General features: G+C 54.5%; 5 protein-coding genes across 5 annotated transcripts; 4 read left to right on the top strand and 1 right to left on the bottom strand.

Moving 5' to 3' along the window:
• Positions 1-135: 135 nt before the first annotated feature.
• ASPBRDRAFT_186113 (uncharacterized protein) lies at positions 136-1,748 on the top strand. The gene is made up of 3 exons (XM_067620065.1): positions 136-251; positions 354-1,186; positions 1,247-1,748. The coding sequence occupies exons 1-3, from the start codon at positions 206-208 to the stop codon at positions 1,469-1,471; spliced, it is 1,104 nt and encodes a 367-aa protein (XP_067474841.1). The 5' UTR covers positions 136-205; the 3' UTR covers positions 1,472-1,748.
• Positions 1,749-1,995: 247 nt separating this feature from the next.
• ASPBRDRAFT_186109 (acyl-CoA thioesterase) lies at positions 1,996-3,062 on the top strand. Its single transcript, XM_067620064.1, has 2 exons — positions 1,996-2,590; positions 2,666-3,062. The coding sequence occupies exons 1-2, from the start codon at positions 2,042-2,044 to the stop codon at positions 2,966-2,968; spliced, it is 852 nt and encodes a 283-aa protein (XP_067474840.1). The 5' UTR covers positions 1,996-2,041; the 3' UTR covers positions 2,969-3,062.
• A 1,414-nt stretch (positions 3,063-4,476) lies between these two features.
• Positions 4,477-5,511, top strand: ASPBRDRAFT_186106 (uncharacterized protein). Its single transcript, XM_067620063.1, has 2 exons — positions 4,477-4,572; positions 4,642-5,511. Exons 1-2 carry the CDS (start codon positions 4,488-4,490, stop codon positions 5,382-5,384), a joined length of 828 nt encoding a protein of 275 aa, XP_067474839.1. The 5' UTR covers positions 4,477-4,487; the 3' UTR covers positions 5,385-5,511.
• Positions 5,512-7,587: 2,076 nt separating this feature from the next.
• Positions 7,588-8,599, bottom strand: ASPBRDRAFT_135297 (RTA1 domain-containing protein; the record flags this gene model as incomplete). Its single annotated transcript, XM_067618687.1, has 2 exons — positions 7,588-8,212; positions 8,265-8,599. 2 exons carry the CDS (start codon positions 8,597-8,599, stop codon positions 7,588-7,590), a joined length of 960 nt encoding a protein of 319 aa, XP_067474838.1.
• Positions 8,600-9,273: 674 nt separating this feature from the next.
• ASPBRDRAFT_135017 (uncharacterized protein) lies at positions 9,274-25,810 on the top strand (the record flags this gene model as incomplete). Its single annotated transcript, XM_067618668.1, has 2 exons — positions 9,274-18,720; positions 18,785-25,810. The coding sequence occupies 2 exons, from the start codon at positions 9,274-9,276 to the stop codon at positions 25,808-25,810; spliced, it is 16,473 nt and encodes a 5,490-aa protein (XP_067474837.1).
• Positions 25,811-26,041: the final 231 nt, after the last annotated feature.

The following is a 26,041-nucleotide window of genomic DNA, read 5'->3' as shown; positions in this document are numbered from 1 at the left end:
GTTACTAGTTCTTGCTTACTACGGACAGAGTAACCCAACCATGTGCTACCATCCCCATATTGATGACCTCCAACAGGATTCTGGATATATAAGAAAGGCGGATCAGGAATACGGAATCTATATTCGTCATCATCATCATCATCCATCTGCCAATTTAACTTCGTCAACCGTACCACTCTCCAAAGAAGCCATCCAACCATCCACCATGGGTTCCATCTCGCCATTCCCTCCCGCGCCCAAAGCGGGCCTTGGTGAGCACTAACCAGAATCCCCCACACTCCTCTCCTCTAAACTCAGCCACCATCTGCATGAATCAATACTATTACCTAAACTCAGAGACTAACAGCCTCCAGACTGGGCCAACCTGGACATGACCAAACACATCCCCGTCAACGGCCACGTCGAGCTCCGCTTCCACCAATCCACGCAATCCTGGACCTCCCCGTCACTGGTGACCGGAAACCAGATCTCCATCTCGGGCCTCTGCCCGGGCCTCAACTACGGCCAACAATGTTACGAGGGCTTGAAGGCGCTGCGCCAACGCCGTCGCCGCCCTAACTCCGAGCAAGAAGAAGAAAAAGAAGAAACCATCGCCGTATTCCGACCCACCTTCCACGCGGCGCGCATGGCTCGCTCTGCGGCCGCTGTCTGCTTGCCTCCTGTCCCAGAACATCTCTTCCTCGAGTGCATCCGCCTCGCGGTGGCCGCTAACGCCGAGTACGTGCCCCCTGTCGACGCAGAGGGGTTCTTGTACATCCGACCAGTCTTGTTCGGCGCCTCCGATGGCTTACCCTTGGGTCCGTGCGAGGAGACCATCTTCGCGGTGTACTGCCACCCGGCGCGGGCGTACCACGGACTCCAGGGAATCAAGGGCTTGGTCTGCGAGGAGTTTGATCGGGCGGCGCCCAGGGGAATGGGTCGGTTCAAGGTCGGAGGGAATTACGCCCCGGTCTGGCGTCATGCAGGCAAGGCGATGAAGATGGGGTATCATATCACACTGCATCTCGACAGTGAGACGCATTCCCTCGTGGAGGAGTTTGCTACGAGTGGGTTCTTGGGCCACAAGGTCGTAGATGGCCAGGATGTGCTGGTTGTGCCGGAGTCGGAGAACGCGATCGAGAGCGTGACCGGCTCGAGTCTCGAGGTTCTTGCCAAGCGTGAGGGCTGGAAGGTGGACAAGGCTCCTGTAAGTTCGATCTGGCTTATTCTGATTTAAGTTTCGTTTACTGATGAGATCTCACATCAGCTCCCGTTCTCTTCACTAGGAGAGTTGGATGAAGTCATTGCCGTGGGCACTGCCGCCGCTGCGGTTCCTATTGCTTCCATTGATCGTCTGTCAACGGACGAAAAGTATGTCTTCCAGGCGACTGGGAAGGGCAAACTCCTTGATCTCGCGGCCATGATGCGCGGGATCCAGAAGGGCCAGGTGGCAGACAGTGAGGATTGGTGTTTCGAGGTCACGGGAAACTGAGTATACCATCGAGCGTTAGACATAGCAACTGTTTTTTTACGATTATGTAAAGTTATAAACCACGAGACATTACTTAGACAAGGCTTGGATATAGAGATCAACAGTAAATGTTTAGATTTACTGAACAGGCAGGTGAAACCAACATCGACCAACCGTCTCCACGTGGGATCGACATGGTGATGCCAACCACATGGCTTTTTCTCCGATGCGATCCAGCGTTGGTTCTCGTGTTTGTCTGACATTGTTTCATCGTCGAGAATTAGTTGCAGCTTACGGCCAAAATTAGTTCTTCATTCATACTACCCCTTACGTTGTACTTTAATTACTACTTGGTTCTTACTCCTCAGCAGCCACTAAGCACTTCCTGCGAGGAGTCCTGAATAAGCCCCGAGACAGCATAGTAATCACCCAAATCGTCAGCTCCTCAGCACCCACCCACCCTAATTAGCCCAAGCTATACATTAATCCTGTAAACACAGTCTCTAGATTTATTCTCCTTCCTCATCTGATCCTATCCCATCCTTCCGCAATCAACTCATCCATCCACTTGCGCACACGCAATCAATCACAATGCCGGCCATCCTCCTCTCCACGCTCTCCATCCTCCTTCTCCCCTTCCTCCTCGTCACGAACTTCAAATCCCTCCCACTCGTCTACTCCTTCCAACTCCTCCCCTCTCTTTACCGACTCCTCCGGCCCCGCCTCTCACGCAATACTACTACTCCTCAACAACAACCTACAAACCAAACCCTCGTATCCCCCCACCCAATCAACACCCTAAATCCCATCTCCTATCCAGCCCTACCCAGCCTCTTCCGCCCCCACACCACCCACACCCACTGCCCCATCCCAGAAATCGACCTGAACCTCCACAAAAGCAACAGCACCTTCTTCACCGACGCCGACCTCAGCCGCGCCCGTCTCCTCAGCCATCTCCTCGGCCCCGCCTTGGCATCCATGGGAGGAATGCCCATCCTGGCTGCCGTGCAGGCCCGGTTCCTGCGTGAGATTCGTCCCTTCCAGAGATACTCTGTGAGTACCAGGATCCTGGCGTGGGATCAGAGGTCGGTGTTTACGGTTACGTATTTTCTGAGGGGGAAGGGGTATAGCATCGAGGAGGTGGATTTGGGGTTCCTTGGTGGTAGTGGAGGAGGAGGGCCTGCGGCGGTGTTGGGGGATGAGAAGCTTCGCAAGGGGGTTTTGGCGGTGCTGGTGAGTCGGTATGTGGTTAAGTGTGGACGGGTGACGGTGTCGCCGGTGGAGGTGTTTAAGCAAGCGGGATTGTTGGTTGATGAGCATGGGCATGAGGGTGACGTTTGTCAATCTACTGGGAAGGATTTTGATGGTAGTATCATTGAGGAGAAAAGGGGAAGCAAGATCTGCAGCACTGGCATCGAGGTCAGGAGCCACCCGAAGGATGAAGAGGTCTGGTCTGCAGATCGTGTGGAAAAGATGATGGGGTCTGCGATGGCGTTCATTGGAGAATGTATGTTGTAAGCACATGGCAACACATGGTTGATGAAACGAACGCTTTTTTGCTTTTGGGAAGGCCTGAAAAGGGGAATATAGAGTGCGGGGTGCATGGTGCAGCGGTTCTTTGCGCATTATTGCTTCTTCTTGTGTGTATTTAATTCTTAGGAGATATGCAAGCAAATCAAGCCTTCTGTTTAGTTTCACACAGATAGTCTATTCCTTCTTCCGTTTTACTATAGTTGCGATTGAAATCATACAGAAACCAGTACTTTCTTGCACATGAGACATCCTTTTGCTTTGATCCCAGCTGAACACTAACTACTCCAACTGCCCATAACCACTCCATGGCCCCCAAATTGCCCTGCGATTCAGCTCTACGTATAGACCTTCCTTCGCAACTACACCAAACGCATACGACCCCCCCGTATTCCACAGCCACGTAGTCTGATCCCTGCACCTCTGCAACGAGAGAAAAGCCACGTGGGCGAGACGCCCGATGGAATGAGCCTAGAAGGTGACGAAGAAGCGAATACTGACTCCAACAAGGTTCTCCACCACTAACGACCATAAAGGCAGGTGCAACAACAACACCAATACCTAGTAAGAGGAATAGTAAGAACGAACAGACCTGTATCATGCAATAGCCAAGGATCCTCACCCGCGCCATGTGCTCGGCCGTGTAGTAATCGCAGTACTAGTGAAGCCCGCCCCCAAAACGTGATTGATATGTTTTATCCCACTCTACAGAAGTCGCAGCCTTTTGGGGCGAAAAGAACTATTCTGAAACAAAGTCGATGGCAGAGCAGGGCTTGGAAACCAACAATGATAGATAGATTGGCAAACTTTGTTTGCATGCACTAGCTACTAACAACACCTGTTTCGAAAGTGCCATGTTGCATTTGCTGATGAAGATCCTATCCTCGTTTGCTTTGGTCCCTTTGAATCCACGCCACGATGTTCTTCGTGTCAGATTGCTAGTGGTATTACGGGAATTCGTATAGTTAATTTTGGGGAGAATTAAGTGGGGATCGCCCCGTACGGTCATGAAAGATGGTAAGGAAAAAAGGGGAGGGGGCTGTGACACGATAGTTTGTCTCGCACGGAAGCGACACAGAGAGAAAACGAAAGAAAAAAGAGGAAGTTAGCGTAGGGCTCATTTGCGAATCGGGGCCACTGCCAGCATGAAACTCCAACCAGAAGCCAGCCTTGCGGTGATTTGAGGCGTGCTATGCCGCCGCCCGTCTTGGCTGGCGAGCATCACCATGTGGCCTGGATACTCTGGGGGAAGGTCAACTTTAAATGTGGGCCGGGTATTTACTGTTCCCTTCTCCCTCGATAATGTTATATCTTGAGCCATTCCATTCCTTTATATCAAGTCTGTATTGATAATAAGACAGAAAAGATGAATCAACTACAAGCACAGCAGCAGCAGCAGCAGCAACAGCAGCAACACCCTCTGGTAGGGTCAACTACGACTGCTTTGCCTGTCGTCGATACTCGACGCCCATCTGGGCGTCCCAAGCATAACTCGTACACCGACTTGATGAAGCCAGGCGAGAGCTGGGAGGATCTCCCTGATGCTGCAGAACGGAGAAGAATTCAGAACCGTTTAGCTCAACGAGCATACCGTACGTATATTCTCTCCCCTCCTCCTCCTCCTCCTCCTGGTTCACGAGCATCAAAGCTAACTTGACAAGGCCGCAACATGCGCGACCGCACAAAAGAGGTCGAACTCCTCAAAAACCAAGTCAAAAACCTCCAAGAAGTCATCAGCAGCACCACCGGCAGTACCACCGGCAGCATCAGCGCGAGCGCCAGCACCAGCGACGGGGAGGAACGACCCACGCGAGCCTCGTCCCACGTCAGTAATAGCAGTGTCTCTCCCGCGCCCCAAGACGTTCCGAATACATATTTCCCATCCCCGGACCAGGAGATGCTGGGCGACGGATTGACCTGGCCGACCGATCTGGATCACGACTTCAACAACTGCTTCGAGAAGCCGAAGGAGGTTCCCACGGTGGTCAGCAGCATGCCCACCTCCGTGTCCCATTCCACGCCGGTCTCGACAGCGAGTGCCCAGAACGCGCTGCGATGGCTGGAGTCGGATGTCTACGATCCCTTTCCGCCGCCGTCACCGCCGACTCCCTTCGACAATACTGCGATGTTTCGCTCGGTGCCGAGCACCATGGCGGATACACAACGACGGAGCGCGTCCGCCTGCTCCCAGCCCAGTCGGGATCCCACTGCGGATGAGCCCTTGATTCATATTGCCATCTCGCGCGGCACGATTGACACTCTCCGGTTACTGTTAATGACATATCCCATCTCAGTGAATGTCCGCGACCGAGCGGGTTACACACCCCTCCAACGAGCGGTCATCACAGGCCGGACGGACATGATGAAACTGCTCATTGAACACGGTGCCGATGCGGGACTATGACCGGGTCTCGCTTATGACGTACTGTCTAGTGTCTCCTTGGACACGTGGATCAAAATCCGAACACAACCCACAAAACCCGAAGCCGTTTTTGCTTAGGGGCTTGGGTGGTTGCGCTAAGAAGGGGCGGAATTCCTAGCTTGTGGCAGGGATCCGACCGCCAAGATACCCACTGATCGCTATTATGTGATATGTCTATATGTTTTTTCTTTCTTTTTCTTTTGTCTTCTATTTCTTGTACATTTTTCTTGTCTTGGGTTTTTGGGGGAAGAGATCGGTTACCAAGGCGTTCTCCTGGTTGATTTCTAGCGGCAGATCTGATTGATTAGACTATGAATACCCAACTGCAGCTTCCCTTGTGCCAACAATCAAAATGGATTCTAATTGGATACTTTTCAGCGCATGATTAACTAATAATAGTATCCCACTATTACACCGCCTACTCCTCCATAACTATTAACTACTAACTGCCGTGCACGGACCGTCAGCCTATTTTCCCACTTCCCGCTTCCCACTTCCACAGCAAGTCCTGTTGTTGGACTACAGAAAAGGAAGTAAAAGCAAAGAAAGATAATCAAAGAAATTCTACGGAATATTCCTTCTCCTGTTGTTGCCCTTTTAAGATTATGAGTAAGATAAGACTCGGGGATTATTGTTGTATAGAGTACTTGGAAGGTTAGAGCGGACTGCGTCTGATGGACGATTCAATATATATTTTCGTAGTTTTGGCCCTAACAACCACATCATCGATCTGCGCTCTTCGCAAACCTACACTCAAAACTACTACTTACTATTATTTAGCAGTCTCAAATGAATCTAGAAGACTGTTTATCTACTTATTTACATATATACGACAAAGTCATAGATGGAAAAAAAAAAAAAAAATATGAAGAGGAAGACGGGGAAAGATGGAGAGAAAGTAAACATCTGAGTCCGTTAGAATGATCCACTTCCTAGTGCCTGTCCGTGTAAAGCAAAAAGCAAAAACAAGTTTAACGAGTCATTTCGCCCGAGTGGAACAAAGAGCCAGCATCTGCCGTCTGAGCCTCAACAATCTACCCGACAATCAGCCTTACCAACCTCCTTCCCAAATAATCAACGGGCCAGCGGCACCACCCGCACACACACACGTTAGGATCATTGATTGATTTACCATGACAATCACCCGTCCGCTGCGGAGATTAGGTTTATTTTCTTGTTAGTAACGTGGGGGCGTTGTCTCACGACTTCGTGTTCCCAGTTCCCACTTACTAACTAGTAGGATAAACGGGTATTTTGGCCCCCTTCCATAGCCATAGTCTACGGAGTAGAGGAGGGCGATGGTAGTATGGCATCGCGCGTTGGGAATTTACTACTAGAAACTAGGAGGAGGCTCGGAGAAGGTCCGAGCCTTTCGCTTAGATACCCTAAAACTACTCCCTAAAAGATAGTTCGACGAGTTACTTAGCCAACAACTCAATCTATCTTACGAAGATCGACATCCTCTAGGCCGGGAGAAGCTTGGACCGTGCATTAGCGGGTGTCGGATTGCTGACAGGAGGCTTTTTCTGTCTCGTATTAGATAATTTTACGAACAGATTTTTGTGACATGTTAACTTTGGGGCCAGAGATATGATCGACCCGTAGTTTTTATTTCCTTTTCTTTCTTTTCTTTTTTCTATGGGGAAGGTCGGGGCAATAGATGTTAATCTATCTTATTGATCATCATGAACTTCCTATCTCATATCGAAAATATCCCAAGCGGTTTTCCCAACGCTGTTTGTCATAAAATTTCCCAGTCTAATAGTGCATACAAAATTAAAAGGTATCTGTTCCGATGAGTGACTCTAGCCCAGCTGTCATTCACTGACACCTTCCCACAAACCATTTACAAGGCTGAAAACAAAGCCAGAAAAAGAAAGAAAAAAAAACCAACCCAAAACCAACCCAAAGCCAAGCCAAGCCAAGCCAAGCCAAGCCAAGCCAAGCCAAGCCAAGCACAGCCTTTTCAACCAATGAAAGAAGCAGAAGCTGTTGGCCAAGAAAGAAATGCCTGTAAAACAACAAACAAGCTAGCAAGAAAGGCCTTCCACGTAGCCGCCGCACCACATCACCACCTTATTCCCGCTGTGGTCCTTCTCCAATCCGCGGTTTCAGCCTCATCCCCAACCCCCATCTCAACCTAAAATTTAACAAAGGGGAAAAAAAAAAAAGAAAAAGAATCAGTCTACTGCTTTCCACCCCGAGACCACTTAGCCAAGGCCCACTCTCTAGCCCCCAAAATCAACCCGGGATGGAAGCAAGTCAACAACCCACAGGCCAGCACCATCATCGCTCCCTCGAGCACCATGAATGTAATCTCCTCATTGGCCAGTGCACCGCCAAATCCGCCCTGGAGCTCCGCACATCGGAACACACTCCGCACGAAGATGCAGAGGACCGCCAGAGACATGGCGACCAGGAACCACGGCTCGAAGGACCGCTGCGCGCGCAGGGAATCGAATGCCGGGTTGAGCGGGACGCCCTTGCGGCTGGCCCGACTCACCCGCAGCCAGAAATCCAGCGCCAGGCATGAGAAGATGAACAGGGAAACGACCTGCCACGCAAGACCACCGACCATGACGTGCACGCCCTGGTCCTGCATGGACGAGTAGGCGTCGGCGATGGAGGCGACGGCACCGCCCGCCGCCTGCAGCACCAGGGCGATGATGTCGAAGGTGATGAAGATGTAGGTGTAGACCTGGGGGCGGAAGCGGGCGTGCTCGGCACCGTAGATGGTGATGACCCGCGAGAGGGACAGATAGATGGCGGCGGAGATGAAGGCAGGACCGATGGTAAGGGGGACCAGGTAGCTGCCATAGGAGTTAGTTGTCACGCTGGAGTTGAGTTTTGGAAGGAACTTACAGCAAGAACCAGTCGAACTCGAACATGGAGTAGCGGAGGAGAATCCGACCGACGTAGCCCAGCACCTCAAGAATCAACCCCAGGACCATGCCAATCATGTAGCCCCGGGTCTTGCGCGAGATGCCCAAGAAGAGCTGCGTCACGAGGAAGAGGCCGAAGAGGGCAGCGTAGAGGACGTTGCCCGCCAGATTCGGGTAGTATCGTATCCACGACAGCTGCTCGCCGTCCAGGACGAGCGGGCAGGTGCATTTCGTACACAACGAGGTGTCATTGAGTAGCGTCTGGTTGAACGTAGCGAGCGTGACGTTGCTCCAGTCAGTAGTGCAGCCCGTCATGGTGAGTGATGGGTTGTGGTGTGGATATGAAGAAGGTAGTATGAAAACGGAAGTTGACGGTGGAGGTATCTGGAAGAGGAGCAAGAAGGAAGAAAAGTGGGCGAACCGAGGACCAGATAAGGTTGACCGATGGGAAAAGTAAGAACTAAGCGTGAGAAATAGTGGACAGAGGCCCCCGAGAAGTGTGTGAGATGCTGATCTCGAGTTGGGGCGGAGATTGCTTACTATATAGTCTGAAACTGTATAGTAAGCAATCCTGCGACAGGGATGCTGCCACAGCCACGCTTGGGCGTCTAAACAGTGGATAAACAGTGGAACAAAGGGAAATAGGCTTCGCCAGTCTAAAATAGGCATCGAGATTCCTAACAAATAGTAAAACACAGCCTCGTGGCATTCACGTTTGGGGCCCCAGACTAACCTTATTCAACCATAATCATAAGCCTTACTACCAAGCCCCGTAATTCGCAGAATGAGCAGCCTCTGGTGTCGTCGAGTATAGAAGCCCTAGGCTACAATATAATGCAGAGGCGGAGTAGCTTCAAGAGGATCCTAACTTTAGAATTTTCCACACATCTTTCCCTTGATTGCTGCTGCCAAAGCGTTGCTGCCTGAATCCTTTCGTTCATCGACTCACCGCGTAATACCCTAACGCTAGACCTCTAATTTCTGCCACTATGTTCGCTCAAGCCACTTCTACAATCCAGGTCGAGAACCTCGGTGTTTCCCATCGTGAGAATCCCGATGTGGACATTGCTGCTCTGATCAATGCTGCCTGGAGCATCTTGATCTGGCAGTATACGGGGCTCGAGAACACTCGCTTCATCACTGCCACCACGTCGGGAGAGACCGACCATCTCGAATCCACCTACCAACTCTGCAGCACACAGCTCGACACCGCAACCACAATTTCCGACTTCATCCAGCAAATCCAGCAATCGACCAAGGAGCTGGCCTCCGATCAGCTTCCTTTGGCTCCCTCCCGAAACGAGGCCGCGACCTCGCCATTCCTCCAATCCGTCACGACACTCACCTCCAACAAGACCTACCTCAAATTCTCCCCCAACCACTTGGATGCGACGGGCGCACTCATAGAGCTCGTGGCGATCCCCCTGCCCTTCGACAAACTTGAATTCGTGGTGCGCTTTGCGCCATCTGCCATCGACCAGGAACGAGCCGATCACCTTGCGGCTGCGTTTGCGCATATTCTCAACCTAATTAAACACCCCGACCGACATTACGACCGCCTCAACGCCGTCGATCTCGTTAGTGACTACGACAAGGCGAAGCTGTGGACCTGGAATAGCGTCCAGCTGCCGGAGACGGTCGAATCATGCGTCCATTTCCTCTTCCGCCAGCGCGCGCTGGAGGAGCCGGACATGCTCGCCGTGGACGCCTGGGACGGCCGCTTCACGTATGGCGAGCTGGATGCTATTTCGGATCGCATCGCCGTATGGCTCGCCCAAGAAGAGGGTATCCGACCGGAGTCCATTGTACCCCTGTGCTTTGAGAAGAGCCGCTGGGCCATCGCCGCCCTGTTGGGAGTCATCAAAGCAGGTGGTGCGATTGTGTTTATTGACCCCGCTAACCCTGTCAGCCGAAGGCAAGATATCATGGACCAAATCGAAGGTAAGTGGGTGCTGAGCTCGAAGAACCAGGCCGAAACGTGGGAAAAGGAAATGGGCGTGCGGACCATCGTCGTCGACGAACAATTCGTCGCATCCCTGCCGGTCGAGGATCACATCCTCGAGTCTGGCGTGTCTCCTAACAATCTCCTCTACCTAATCTTTACTTCAGGAAGCACAGGCAAGCCTAAAGGCTGTCTCATCCCCCACAAGGCATTCATCTCGGGTGCCCTGGAACACGCCGCGAAATCGAACCTCTCCCGCGGTAGTCGCGTCTTGCAGCTCGCCTCGTACAGTTTCGATGTGAGCATGTTGGAGATCATGACCTCGCTGATCTCGGGCGCATGTGTATGCACCCCAGACATGGCGAGCATGGCACAAGGTCTCCATCCCATCTTCGACAAATTCGCCATCACATGGGCCTTCTTGACGCCGTCGCTGGTCAAGCTGCTGCGCCCCGAGATGGTCCCCAAGCTCAAGACCCTCGCCCTCGGAGGTGAGCCACTCACCAAAATCGACATCGAGACATGGGCACCACACCTGCAGCTCATCAACGGATACGGTCCCTCCGAGTGTTCCGTCGCCGCGGCCGGCGATCCTCACTTGAAACCCACCAGCGATCCATCCAATATCGGCCGCGGCGTTGGTGGTATTTGCTGGATTGTGGACGCCGAGAACCACGACCGGCTTGTTCCCCTCGGCGCCGTCGGCGAGCTGTTGATCTCCGGCCCTCTGCTCGCACGGGGATACTTGAACGATGCGGAAAAGACAGCCGCCTCTTTCATTGAGAACCCAGCTTGGACGGAAGGCTGGGCGTTGAACTACGAGACTGCGTCGAGTGCAAGTGCATACACGCGCTTCTACAAGACCGGTGACTTGGCCCGATTCAACCTCGACGGCACCATCCAGATCTTGGGTCGCAAAGACACCCAAGTTAAACTCCGTGGATTACGCGTGGAATTGGGGGAGATTGAGCACAACATTGCTCGCCATCCCTACGTCAAACACGCTGCGGCCTTCCTTCCCAAGACGGGGCGGTGCCAGGAGAAGATCGTCACCGTTGTCTGTCTCAGAGATTTCGCACACGACTCCAAGCCTGGCCGCTCCGATGCGCCCATTGACGTGATCTTTGAAGATGAGAGACCAGATGTCAAGGACCAGGCGGATGCAGTCCGGAACCACCTGCGCGACTGTGTGCCCGAATATATGGTCCCTGCCGTATGGATCGTGATCGAGGCATGGCCGCTGTTGGTGTCCGCCAAGCTCGATCGCAAGCGAGTCTTCAACTGGCTGCTGGACATGGACGAGGGCCTGTACAATCGCCTCCTCGGTTTCCTCGGTGACGACAGTTCAGAGAACGGTTCCTCGGAGAAGGGTGACGCAGATCTGTCCGAGATTGAGCGAACTCTTCGCGACATCTTCGCTCATGCCCTGAACACTCCCGCTCAAAACCTACCGCTGGACAAGTCTTTCATTGCGCTTGGTGGCGACAGTCTTGCTGCCATGCGTGTCATTGCACAGTGCAAGCGTGTCGGCTTGAGTGTCGCAATCACCGACATGATGAAGAGCAAGGGCATCAAAGACCTGGCTGCTCGTCTGGAGAAGTCTTCTGGCTTGAAGCCAAAGCCGGACGCTTTGGATGCATCCTTCCCACTGTCGCAGGCCCAGCAGTTATGCCTGGGCGATGGAAAGGCGGCAAACCACCTTACGCAGAGCATTCTTCTGAACCTGGATGCTACTGTTTCGGCCGCCCGTGTCAAGGCTGCCTTGGAAGCGATTGTCACTCGCCACTCCATGTTGCGTGCGCGCTTTGGTGAGATCGAAGAGGCTGGCACAGTGTCTCTCAGACAAACGGTGGCCTCCGAGATTGAGGGTTCTTACCGCTTCCAGCATCACCGCATCGAACGTCCTGAAGATATCGCTACCATTGCAAGCACCGCCGACGCCGTGTCACTCTCTGGACCCGTCTTCTCCGCTCATTTGATTACAGGAAATGAAAAGCAACTGCTGCTCCTGAGAGCCCACAGTGCCGTGGTCGATGCTGTCTCCTGGAGAATCATCATCCGGCAGCTGCAGACCTGTCTGAGTCTCGCAGATGGGCCCCTTCTCGGTGAAGAAGTTCAGGAGCCAGTCTCGTTCCAGAACTGGGTTGATATTGAGAGAGAGTCATCGGGAGCCGAATATGCAGTCGCGCCTCGCATTCTGACAGCATCGGAGGTTGACATCGACTACCAGGCATGGGAGATCGACCAAGTGACCGCTACCTTGCTCCTGAGCGAGACAGTGCATCGGCCATTGCGGACTCACGCCGTCGACTTCATGATGGCAAGTCTGATGCTGTCATTTGGCCAAACCTTTGGCGACCGGGAGACCCTACCTACCCTTGCTCTGTGGGAGGACAAGCGCGGACGCGCGTCTGAAGATTTTGGCATTGATCTCTCGCAAACCGTGGGTCAATTCGAGACTCTGCGTGTATTGAATCTCAACACAGATGATCTGAGCAATGACATTGAGGATGTGCAGATGTTGAAGGGAGTCAAGGACGCCCGACAGCTGAGAACGGAGTCAAACACTGGTATTCAGAGCACGGAAATCTCGTTTCGCTACCAGGACCTGTCCAACGTGATCGACAGCCCTGACAGCCTGGTGCAAATCGAGCCACGACCCATCTTTCTCCGTTCAGCTGGGGTTGGTCCTTCTATCAGCAACATCTCCATCGTGGCGAAAGTCATCGACGGGAGAATTCAGCTCGGCTTCTCTTTCAACAAGAAAGTCGTGGAAGCGAACCATGTCAGGGCGTGGATCGCGACCGCGAAGCAAACACTGGCTTCCCTCGCCGTCAAGATGATCAATGCTCCAGCTGAATACACACTATCCGACTTCCCATTGCTGCGTGGAATCAGCTACAACGGTCTGGACGAGCTCATCAACGAAAAACTGCCCCAGATCGGCGTCATTTCCCGGCCTGAGTCTTCGTTGATCGAAGACATTTATCCGTGCTCACCCATGCAGCAGGACCTCTTGCTCAGCCAGCACCGGGCAAATGGGGACACATATGACGTTTACCATATCGCGGAATTGAGGCCACGCGATCCCACCAAGTCGGTCTCTATTGAGCGACTTGCACAGTCGTGGGCCGAGGTCGTGCAGCGACACACGTCTCTCCGGACCATCTTTGTTGAAAGCACCAACGGCGACGCTCAATTCAACCAGGTCGTGCTGACGCGCACCCAGCCCAGTGTCTCAATCGTGGACTGCGATAGCCCAGCCGATGACTTCGCCTTGGTGCTTGCCAACCAAGACCCGATCTCAATCAAAGGCCCCGAACCGGCCCATCGCTTGTCCATCTGCCGCATTGCTGGCGCCAACCACGTCGTCATCAAGCTGGAGATCAACCACGCCATCGTGGATGGTGTCTCAGCTGCGGTGATCATCCGTGACCTCCTACAGGCATATGACGGCCACGCCGCAGAATGGGAACCAGCATTGCCCTTTCGCGACTACATCTCTCACATCCGCCAGACCCCTCTGGCATCATCCGTTGACTTCTGGGCAGAATACCTCAAGGGTCAAAGTGCGACCATGATTCCTAGGCTAGCCAGTCTGGAGACAGAGAACCAAGGATCTCAAGATGAGAGACAGCTGAACGTGGTGTCGGTTCCCCTGGAAGAGGAGAGGGTCTCGAATGAGGCGCTTTTCGACTTCTGCCGGAAGGCTTCCGTCACCCCTGCCAGCGTCTTCCAAGCTGCCTGGGCCCTGGTACTCCGGGTCTATGCCGAGTCGCCAGAGGAAGTCTGCTTCGGTTACCTCTCGGCCGGACGCGACGCTCCCATTCCGGGCATCGAAGAAGGAGTGGGTGCTTTCCTCACCATGTTGGTGAGCCGGCTCTCTTTCGCAACCCAAGAGAAGAAGGAGAAGGGCAGTACATTGTTGGATGCCGTGCAGCTTGTTGCCGATGACTACGTCGACGCTCTGCCGCACCAGCACGTCGGTCTCTCCAACATCCAGCATGCACTGAAGACCGGAGGAAGCCCACTCTTCAACACCATCGTCACAGTCAACCGCGATGTAGACAGCCCTGCCGAGTCGTCACTCATCTTCAAGAACATTGGGGACCACGAGCCCGACGAGTACGCCATCGTCCTGGACGTGCAGCTGAATGGCTCCAACACGGCGCGTGCTTCCCTTCGTCACTGGACCGATCACTTGACGGCCACCCAGGCTAAAACCATTGCCAGTGCACTCGGAAGTGCAGTTCACGCTATCATAAGACGACCGGATACGCTGATCAGCGAGGTGGACCTTGTGGGCGCTGCCCATGAGGAGCAACTGTTGTCCTTCAACACCCACCCCCTGCCCCGGGCAAACCGCTTGATCTTCACGAAATTCGAGGAACTCGCCCGCGTGCAGCCTGACGCCCCGGCTGTCTGTGCCTGGGATGGCGAGTGGACCTACGGACAGCTCGATGAGGTGTCTAACCGCCTCGCCCATTACCTACGTACCCTAGGCGTAGGTCCTGAAGCCGTCGTGCCACACTGTTTCCCCAAGTCAGGATGGACCATCGTGACGTGTCTTGCCATCCTGAAAGCAGGCGGTGCCTTTGTAGGCCTGGACCCGACTCACCCAAGAAAGCGACTGGAGGGGTTAGTCCAGGAAGCCGGGGCCAAGGTGGTGTGCGTGGCACCGCAGAATCAGCACTTGTTCGAGGGGTGCGAGAACCTGAGCATCGTGGCGATCACTCCCGAATTTGTTGCTGAGCTCCCTTCGAAGTCAGGCCCGGCATGTGCTTCCATCCAGCCCAACAATGCGGCCTGCGTCGTTTTCACGTCTGGTACCACAGGTCGGCCCAAGGCCGTCGTCGTGGAACATGCCTCGATGGCGACCTTGGCCGATCTCATGGGACCGGCGGTGCGCATTGGCCCAGAAGCCCGCGTCTTCCAGTTCGCCAGCTACACCTTCGATACATCGAACCAAGATATCTTCACCACCCTACAGCGCGGTGGTTGTGTCTGCGTGCCCTCGGATGAGGACCGTGTCAACGATATTCCTGGCGCATTGAATCGTCTGCGCGCTAACCACGCTCACTTGACCAGCACGGTCATCAGTCTGATGCGCCCAGAGCAGGTTCCTCAGCTCCGCTGGCTCTTCAGTGCTGGCGAGCCCCTTACCAGGGAGAACGTTGAGATCTGGGCGCCAGCAGTCGAGCTCTACAACAGTTATGGCCCGGCCGAGTCATCTGTCGCCGTCACTTGCACGCCCACCCGCCTGAGCGTCAATGGAAGCCCAGCCAACATCGGCCAGGCCTTTGGATCTTGGGCCTGGATCGTCGATCCCAGTGATTACCACAAACTGATGCCTCTGGGTGCCGTGGGTGAGCTCCTGCTCGAGGGTCCGCTGCTCGCGCGTCACTACCTGAACAATGCCGCGCAGACGGCAGCAGCATTTGTGGAGGACCCCAGATGGGCGAAGAGTATGACTCCAGACCGTGTCCGGCGATTCTACCGAACAGGAGATTTGTGTCGCTTCAATCTCGATGGCAGTCTAACCATCATCGGACGCCGCGATACTCAGATCAAGATTCACGGCCAGCGCGTTGAGCTCGACCACATCAAATACGAAGTTCAGGCCCAGCTCGCGCAGCTCGGCCAGTCGACCCTCGTGTCTGTCGATGCGATCATCCTTCCCAATGCCCAAACCCAAGACCGAACTCTGATCGCATTCGTTCAATTCCTCGACGAGTCTACCCCCTCGAAGTTGCCAGACACCTTGTCCACTCCCATGACCGAGACGCTCGCACGCCTGTTCTCCGACCTGCAGCGCGCCCTCAAAACAAGCCTGCCTCAGTACATGGTCCCTGCCATGTTCGTCCCAATCACGCAGATTCCGCGAACGGCGAACGGCAAGTTGGCTCGAAACGTCCTGCGGGAGACCATCGCGGCTCTATCAGAGTCCGATGTTGCGCGCTACATGCTGCAGGGTGATGTGACGAAGAAGGCGCCGACGACACCACGCGAGCTGAAGCTGCAGGCCGCCTGGAGTAAAGTCTTGAACTTGCCCCTGGAGAAGGTGGGCGCCTCTGATGACTTCTTCCAACTGGGAGGCGACTCCGTCGTGGCTATGCGACTTGCAGGCGCTGCACGAGTGGCAGGCATGTCCTTGACTTTCGCCGACATCTTCGCACATCCCGTCTTGTCAGACATGGCTAAGATTGTGCGAACGGCCGACGAGGAGGAAGAACAGGCAACAGATGAGGAAGCCTTTGATCTCCTCCCGATCTCATCCAACTCAACACTGCAGAAGATCCGCGGCGAAGCAGCGGCACAGTGTGGTGTCCGCCCCGAGGCCATCGTCGATCTGTACCCTTGCACTCCGCTGCAGGAAGGTCTGATCGCTCTTTCGATGCGCAAGACCGGTGCATACAAGGATCAGCGCATCCTGCGCCTTAAAGACCAGAATTACGAGGTCTCCAGATTCCGCCGTGCCCTTGAGACCGTTGTCGCTGCCGAACCTATTTTGCGAACCCGTTTTGTGAGCGTCAGTGGCGCCGGCCTACTCCAGGCGGTGCTGAATGTTCCGGTTGACTGGGTCAAGCACGATAACTTGGCTGCGTATCTTGAGGAGGATCTGAACGCTCCGGTGACCTACGGAAGCTCGCTCATCCGCCTGGCCCAGGTTGAAGAGGAGAACGGAGAACGCTACATCGTATGGTCAGGACATCATGCGCTCTGCGACGGCTTCAGCATGGACATCACCTTCGAACAGATCGCCCACGCCATGTCGCACGAGGGCTCCGTGGTGCCCAAGCCTGTGTCGTTCAAAGGATTTATCCGCTTCTTGCAGGACCAAGATCGCGACAGCTCTGCTAGGGAGTACTGGCAAACCCAGTTCCCTGCTAACGGCGAGGCACCTCCTCAGTTCCCACCCCGGCCACAAGGCCATCAGGTCGTTCCTCACCGCGCATGTCGCTTACAATTCCAGCTGAATCGCCCAGCTGGCAGCAAGATCTCAGTGACCAACTATCTTCGCGCCGCATGGGGTCTTGTCGTGGCTCGACACATTGGCAGCTCGGACGTCCTGTTCGGCGTGACACTTTCTGGCCGGAACGCCCCGGTTGCAGGTATATCCACCATGAACGGTCCTACGATGACAACCACTCCCTTCCGCATGGCAGTCCCATTGGACAGCGAGACAACGGTAGCACAGTACCTGGAGAGCCTGCACGAACAGGGTACAACGATGATGCCATTTGAACACACCGGTCTGCAGAACATTCGTCGTCTCAACGAGCAGGCGCGTCTCGCTATCGACAACATGGGACATCGCTTTGCGGTCGAGCCCAGCATTGCGGACGTCAGCGAAGCCCTCGACGGCATGGAAATCGTATCCGCCGACCTTCCAGAGGGCTTCTACACCGATGCGTTGGTCATTCGCAACTACGACCACAGTGACGGAACCATCGATGTGGAGGCTCGTTATGATCACACCTTGATCGCGGACCGGGATATGGAGAGACTGCTGAGCCAGTATAACCATGTGGTGCAGCAGCTCATCAGTCAACCGGAGACGTGCATTCGCGATATCCAGGTGCTTAGCCCCGAGGACGTCGGTGAGATTATGGAATGGAATGGCGATCTGGCTGAAACTGTGCAACAATGTGTGCATCAGCTGGTCGCAGAGCGAACAAAGGAGCGTCCAGACGCTGAGGCTGTCTGCGCATGGGACGGAAGTTACACGTTCATGGAACTGGATGCGGTGACTGAGCGCCTCGCAGCCCATCTCCAGCGCCTCGGCGTCGGCCCAGAAGTCACTGTCGCTCTTTGCTTTGACAAGTCGAAATGGAATGTCGTCTCGATGTTGTCCGTCCTCAAAGCTGGTGGTTGCTACACGGCCCTGAGTCCGGCATACCCGGCCGCTCGCATGCAGGACATCCTCCAGGACGTCCAAGCACCCCTGGTCCTTTGCTCACCCCAGCATGCTGATAAGTTCACTGGCATGGCGCCAAAGGTTCTGCCAATCGATGATGCCAGTGTGGAATCTCTGCCGAAGCAAACAACAACCGACCGCGTCACTTCCGCAGTGCAACCCTCCAATGCAGCACTGATCGTCTTCACATCCGGCAGTACCGGTAAGCCCAAGGGCGCCATCATCGAACACCGCGGTTTGTGCTCCATGCAGCACTATGAAGGACCACATGTGGAAATGGGTCCGGATACTCGCACTCTGCAGTTTGCCTCCCATGTCTTTGACGTGTCCAATTCGGAGGTCTTCACCACCTTGATGCGCGGTGGCTGTGTGTGTGTGCCGTCGGAGACTGAGCGACTTAGCGACCTCGCTGGCGCAGTTAACAAGTATAGAGTGAACTGGTCCTTCCACGTTCCGACGACTGCAGAGACTCTCGATCCGGAGCAAATGCCTGGCTTGAAGCATCTCGCGTTGGGCGGTGAGGCGATCAGCCAGGGCTTGTGTGATCGCTGGGCATCTCGAGTGACACTACTTAATGTGCGTTTTATCTCCTTTTTCTTCCTGTGGCCCTTTATGAACTGCAGTGCTAACTCATGAACAGTCATACGGACCTTCGGAGTGCAGTATCTGGACTAGTGTCTCGCATCTGCAGCCAGGGACCACATCTCCGAACAACATCGGCCGCGGACTCGGTTGCCGGACATGGATCACCGACGCAAATGACCACAATCGTCTAGTGGCGATCGGTTGTGTGGGTGAACTCTGCGTCGAAGGTCCCATTGTCACACGGGGATACAAGGCCAATCCCGAACAGACCGCTGCTGCCTACATCGAAAACCCAGAATTTGCACGCGCTCTGGGCATCCAGACAATGCGCATCTACAAGACTGGTGACTTGGTTAAATATGATGCAGATGGCACCATTCTCTACGTCGGCCGCAAGGATAGTCAAGTCAAGGTCCGTGGGCAGCGCATTGAGCTAAGCGAGGTCGAACAAAACATCGTGGCCCATGGTATTGACGCGGATGCTGTCGTGGTGGAAAAGATCTTCCTGGATAGCAACAAAGACCGCGTCGCCCTGGCGGCCTTCCTGAGACTGACCACGGCCGCTGAGCCAGTTGACGGAGATAGCGACGTTGAAAACCTGGACATCGTCAGAGACCAGCTCGTCGCCCTCAAGCGCCATCTTTTGGAGACCATTCCTCCCCATATGGTTCCTTCTTTCTTCATTCCTCTCCGATCTATGCCCGTGACACAGACCGGAAAGAAGAACCGCAAAGCGCTCCAGGCACTTGGGGCATCTTTGTCGTCTGAGCAAAGACAACAGTACGGTCTGGACGATGAAGCCGATTCAGCGAACGCTGACGGCGGTCGTGCATGCACAAGCGAAGCGGAGATGCAGCTCCGAGCCTTGTGGTCAGAAGTCCTTGGGATCTTCCCTGAGGAGTCGATCTCTGCCAACGACAATTTCTTCCACAGAGGAGGTGATTCAATTCAGGCCATGCGCCTGGCGGCCGCGGCTCGTCGCGCTGGCAAGGCACTAGCAGTTAGTGACTTGTTCCGTATGCCGCGACTGTATCAAATGGCCGAGCTCTGGGAGAGCAGTGAGAGTGACATGCGAAGCCAAGACGCAATCATCGCCCCTTTCTCGCTGCTCCAGCCCGAGACCGTTGACGACGCTATTGAGGACGCCGCTCGCCAATGCAATGTCGAGGCGAGCGATGTCGAAGACATTTACCTCTGCTCACCGCTGCAAGAAGGCCTTATGGCGGTCTCCACTCGGAAACAGGGCTCCTACATCTCGACCAGAATCTTCGACTTGCCAGCCGACCTTGACATCAACCGCTTCAAAGCAGCATGGCAAAAGGCAGCTGACGTCTTCCCGATCCTGCGCACGCGCATTATCCTCGGTCGTGCGTCCGAGTCTCTGCAGATTGTGGTCAAGGAGAAGTTGACATGGCAGACGATCACCGATGAGACTTCCTTTGCCCTGCCCGTGATTGAGTACGGAGGTCGGCTCTGCTCCTTTGGGATCGATGTCGAGGCACGCAAGTTTGTCTTGGCTCTCCATCATGCTCTCTATGATGGCTGGAGTGCCACGGTGCTGCTTGGGGCTGTGGAGAAGTTCTACATGGGTGAGCAGTACTCGGTGGGACCAGGATACAATGTCTTCATTCGCCATCTCTCTCAGGTCGATCAATCCGAGTCTGACGCCTTCTGGAGAGATCAACTCAGCGGTACTCCCGCACATTTCCCCAAGTTGCCTTCCAAGACATACGAGGCCAAGAACAGTGCCAACGTCTCTCACACTATTCGTCTGCCAGCGCCGGAGCATCAACCGACCGGGATCCTCAAGTCAACGCTGCTGCGTGCGGCATGGGCTATTGTCAGCTCCAGACATGCCGGATCAAACGATATCACCTTTGGTCAAGCACAGTCAGGTCGTGACTGCGCGGTCCCTGGAATCGTAGAAGTTGTCGGACCAACTGTTACGACCGTACCAGTCCGGATCCAGATCAATGACGACGAGAACATCGTCAGCTTCCTCGAACGGGTTCAAGAGCAATCCGTCAGCATGATCCCGCATCAGCATGCGGGTGTGCAGACGCTTCGACAGCTGGGCAAAGAGGTCCAACCCGCGCTCGATTTCACCACCTTGTTCGAGTTTGGAGAGGATTCCACCCAGAGTGGCTTCATCACGGAGGTGGAAATGCCTGAGCTGCTCGATGGATTCTGGTCCTATCCCATTGTGTTCGAATGCCATCTGGCGGAGAACGGGGAGACAGTCAACGTTTTGGCACGACATGACCCGACTGTCATCCCTACCCACCAGATGAACTGGATCTGCAAGCAGTTCGAACACGTCGTCGACCAGCTTTATCGCCTGACGTCTGACGGGGTTGACGGCGGCAAGGTTCGTGATCTCGACATTTTCGGTCCCAGTGACTTGAACCAAATCGAGGCCTGGAACGCTAGATGGCCTGTGGCTCCCATTGATGATAAGGCAGTTCACGAGGCCATTGCGGAACAGAGTCGTCTTCACCCCCGAAACCTCGCCCTTTCAGGCTGGGATGGCGACATGACTTACGCCCAGCTAGACCACTACGCGACCAAGCTAGCTAAGACTCTTATTCTTAAGGGCGTTGGACTCGAAGTCATGGTGCCACTATGCTTTGACAAGTCTATGTGGGCTATCGTGTCCACATTGGCTATCATCAAAGCCGGAGGCGTCGTGGTGCACCTCGGCCCTACTCACCCGGCAAACCGCAGAATGGAAATCTTGAAGACCATCGGAGCCGAGTTTGTCTTGGTATCGCCACAGCACGCTGGCATCTTTGATGAAGCTACTGTCACAACCATCCCAATTGACAAAGAGTACCTGGATCGATTGCCCGATGTTGACTATGTGCAACTCCCCAAGGTCAAGACGTCAAACGCAGTCTATATTTGCTTCACCTCGGGCAGTACGGGTCGGCCCAAGGGAATCGTTGTCGAGCACGGCAATCTGCGCATGAGCGCACAGGCACATGGTGGACAATTCAAGGTCAACCCCGGCACCAGGGTGTTCCAGTTTTCGGCTTACACTTTTGATATCGGTCTCGGTGACATCTTCATCTCACTCCAACGCGGAGCCACGATCTGCACGCCCTCCGAGTGGGAGAGGTTGAACGAGCTCCCTGCCGCTATCACCAAATACAAGGCCAACTTCATGTCCGTCACCCCATCGGTGGCCAAGCTTCTCCGTCCAGAACTCGTTCCAACCTTGCGCACTCTTGTGCTCGGTGGCGAGGCACCTACTCAAGACAACGTCCAAACTTGGTCTGATGAACTCGACCTCGTCATGATTTGGGGACCAGCCGAGACCACCATCTATGCATCGGCAACACCCCCGACAACCAAGGAAACCAGCGCACAATCCCTTGGAAACCCAATGGGAAGTTATATGTGGCTGTGCGATATAGCTGATCACAACAAACTAGTCCCTCTTGGGTGCGTTGGTGAGATCGTTGTGGAGGGCCCGCTCGTCTCTCGTGGCTATCTCAAGGACGAGGAAAAGACAGCAGCTGCGTACATCGAGGATCCAGCCTGGGCTAAGAAGCTGGACAAGAGCGCCGCCCCTCGCCGGATGTACAAGACTGGTGATCTGGCGCGCTACGATGCCAACGGCTACATGTTATTCGCCGGTCGCAAAGACAATCAAGTGAAGCTCCACGGTCAAAGAATGGAGCTGGACGAGGTGGAACACGGCATGTTGGCACACGAAAAAGTGCGCCAGGCCGTCGCGCGCATTCCTCGCCACGGACCGCTCAAAGACAAGCTGGTGGCGATGTTGAGTCTCCATGATGTCTCGTTGACCAGCTCCCCCGTCGCAAACCAGATCATCGTGCTCGATGAAGCCTTCCATGGTATTAAGACTGGACAGGAGCTAGCCCCCGTACGTAGGTTGCTCCAAGAGAACCTGCCCAGCTACATGGTGCCCACTATTTGGATTGGTGTCGAGGCCGTTCCTCTGAGCGCCAATTCCAAGGTTGATCGGAAATCTGTGGATGCATGGCTAGAAGAGATGGATCAGGAGACATACGCGACACTCCTTCGCGATGGAGACAGTGAGAACAAAGAAGAGGAGGTCCGCCACCCATCCACCCCCGTTGAGCACATCTTGTGCAACCTCATCAGCACGATCCTCGGCCTGAACGCGGACACACTCAACCTGAACTCATCCTTCCTGGCCCTTGGTGGTGACTCCGTCGCTGCCATGCAGTTGCGTAGCAAGTCGCGCGCGGAGGGGGTCACAGTCTCCATGCTGGACATTATCAGGAGCAAGAGCCTCGTTGAACTTGCAGCGAAAGCAGAATATACTAAACCGGCCGTGAAGAAGGTTCAGGCCGGGTCATTTGGGCTGTCGCCAATCCAGCAGATGTACTTCGATCTGGTGGGATCTGCCGCGGACGCCAACATTGGTCATTTCGACCAGAGCATCCTTCTGCAGATCAACAGCCCCGTGGCGCCTCAAACATTGCGACAGGCCCTGGTGCAACTGGTTCGGCGGCACTCGATGCTCCGAGCCAGATACTCTCGAAATGATGCCGGTCAATGGTATCAGTACCTCGCTGAAGATTCAGCAAATTCATTCCATTTTAGCGTTGAAGATGTGGAGGATGGTTATCAGGTATCCAGGATACTGAAGAACATGGGTGGTGTGTTTGATATTGAGAAGGGCCCAGTCTTCGCTGCCCGCGTATTCAACCTCGGTTCAGAGAAGAAGCAGCTGATGTTCATTCATGCTCATCACTTGGTGGTGGATGTGGTTTCGTGGCACGTTCTTCTGGGCGATCTCGAGCTGGTCATCGCCACTGGCGGCTTCGCTGGCCCAGCTCCGCTCTCTTTCCAGAGCTGGTTGCGCTCTCAAAAGGAAATGGCGCAGTCTCTCGAGCCAGCAGACTTACTCCCGTTCGCAAACACGAGCATGCCTGCAGCTAACTTTGACTACTGGGGAATGGGAGGCAACAAGTCTAACAGATACAGGGATGCCATTGTCACAGACTTCTGGCTGGACGAGGCGACAACCACCCGCTTACTGGGTGCCAGCAAAGGCCCATCCAATGCTGCCCCTGTCGACATCATTCTGGCTGCTCTTCTCCACTCGTTTGCAGCTGTCTTTCCTGACCGGGCTGCACCACCAGTCTTCTCCGAGGGCCATGGTCGCGAGTCCTGGAACAACCAGGTAGATCCTTCCGGCACAGTGGGCTGGTTTACGACTATGAGCCCACTGCACGTATCTGATCTCGAGTCCGATATTATCACGACTGTGCAGACTGTGAAGGATCTGCGCCGCCGGCTACCAGCGAACGGCATGTCCTATTTCAGCTCCAGGTATCTCTCGGACAAAGGGCGCAGAGAGTTTAGTTCGCATTTCGACATGGAGATCATGTTCAACTACCTCGGTCGATCCTCCGAAGTTGGAAACGAAAACGCCCTTCTCTCACACGCCGAACTACCTGACGGCGCAACTTTCGACCAGTTGGTCCAAGATGAAAAGCTTCCCCGGTGGTCCCTCTTCGACATCGTGGCCCTTGTGGTTGGCGGTAAAGCACACGTCACCATGGCCTATAACAAGCACATGAAACACCAAGACAGAGTTGTTGAGTGGGCAGCCAAGACAAAATCTACGCTTTCTCTTGCCATTGATGTACTCAGTGGTGTGAAGAGTCTGCCTCTCAATTTGCCTACTCCCAAACCTACCGCGGTGCAGCATCAACCTCAGCATCAACCTCAGCTGCCTCAGCAGCAGCCTCAGCAGCAATCCATCAGCCTCGACGACATTGAGGGGATCTATCCCTGCGCACCAGTGCAGCGGCACATGCTCGCCGCGCGCGAAAAGCACCCCAACCGCCGTCTCTACGAGATGGACTTCACCTACCAAGTGGGTGCACTCAATGGTGTCGTCGATGTGGATAGAATCCGCGAGGCATGGCAACAGGTTGTGCAACGCCACCCCGCACTGCGAACTATCTTCCTGCCCAGCATGTCTTCGCCTGGCTCTTACGACCAAGTAGTGATTCGAAACTGGCACCCGGAGGTTCCCCTGATCGAATGCGACAGTGAGGAGGAGTTGACTACTCGCATGGATGCTTACCGATCCGTCGACTACAGCCTCTCCAACAGAAAGCCGCACCATCAGCTGACTCTGTTCAGTACAACCACAAAGGACGGTGCCAGAAAGGTCGCCTTCAAGACCGAAACAGACCATACCCTCACCGACGGCGTTTCTGTCGCTTTGATCCTCCGTGACCTGATGCTGGCGTACGAAGGCAAGCTCCCCGCGACCTCAGCCCCGTCCTTTGCCAGCTACGCTGTCTGGCTGCGGGGTATGAGCCAAGGCGAGACGCAGGCCAAGGACTTGGAATATTGGCAAGAGTTCGAGCGGAGCGCGGACGTGTCGCTGATTCCCCATACCGATGCCTCCTCCCTTGTGCCATCGCAACCCCGAGTCCACAAGACGATGACCATCAACCTCGATACCAAGACCACCAGCCAACTTCCGGCCTTCTGCGTGAAACAAGGTGTTACCATGGCGGCCTTCCTCCAGACCGCCTGGGGAATGGTCGTACAACAGCTCACAGGATCAGCTATGCCGCTGTTCGCTTTCATGACAGCCAACAGGGATGCGCCGGTGGCCGGGGCGGGCGAGATAGTCGGACCGCTGATCAACATGCTCTTGTGTCGGATCGATCTGAGAGATAAGCCGGACAAGGCGATTGGTGACGTGTTGAGACAAGCCCGCGACGACTTCCTTGAGTCGCTGGAGCATCAGTACGGACTAGCCCAGATGGAAGACGCGTGGCAGAAGCCATCGTGGAATTCCCTCATGAGTTTACAATACATGGACTCGCGAGTGGGCCAAAAGGCCACAGAGCGCACTGAACTCTCCGTTGAGCTGTGTTCGGCAAGGGATCCCACTGCGTGGGATGTGTCGATTGGAGTGCAGATTCACAGCCGTGGAGATGGCATTACAGAGGTGGATGCGGAGCTGGGCTATTGGTCTGATGTGCTCACTGATGAGCGGGCCTGTGATGTGAAAGCTATGTTTGAAGGATTCGTGGGGAAATTCGTTGATGGATTTTGAACTCCGAGTTCGTTCTTTCGTTGATATTGACAGGCTGGACCTGTCTTCGTTGTGAGGAGAGATTTACAAGCTGGACCAGGAGGAAACTGCATAAGCAGCCCCTGTTCCGCTTCACTGACTTATCACTTTTCCTTATGTCATATATACTTCCCTCGCTTATGTACTATGTTGTTTGTTATATGCCTTATCAAAATTCACTCTTAAAATTTCGAAATCATGTTCTAGCATCAT

This window comes from Aspergillus brasiliensis (assembly GCF_001889945.1).
Source record: "Aspergillus brasiliensis CBS 101740 unplaced genomic scaffold ASPBRscaffold_15, whole genome shotgun sequence".
NCBI classification, from domain to species: domain Eukaryota; kingdom Fungi; phylum Ascomycota; class Eurotiomycetes; order Eurotiales; family Aspergillaceae; genus Aspergillus; species Aspergillus brasiliensis.
This window is presented reverse-complemented; position numbering and strand designations above follow the sequence as displayed.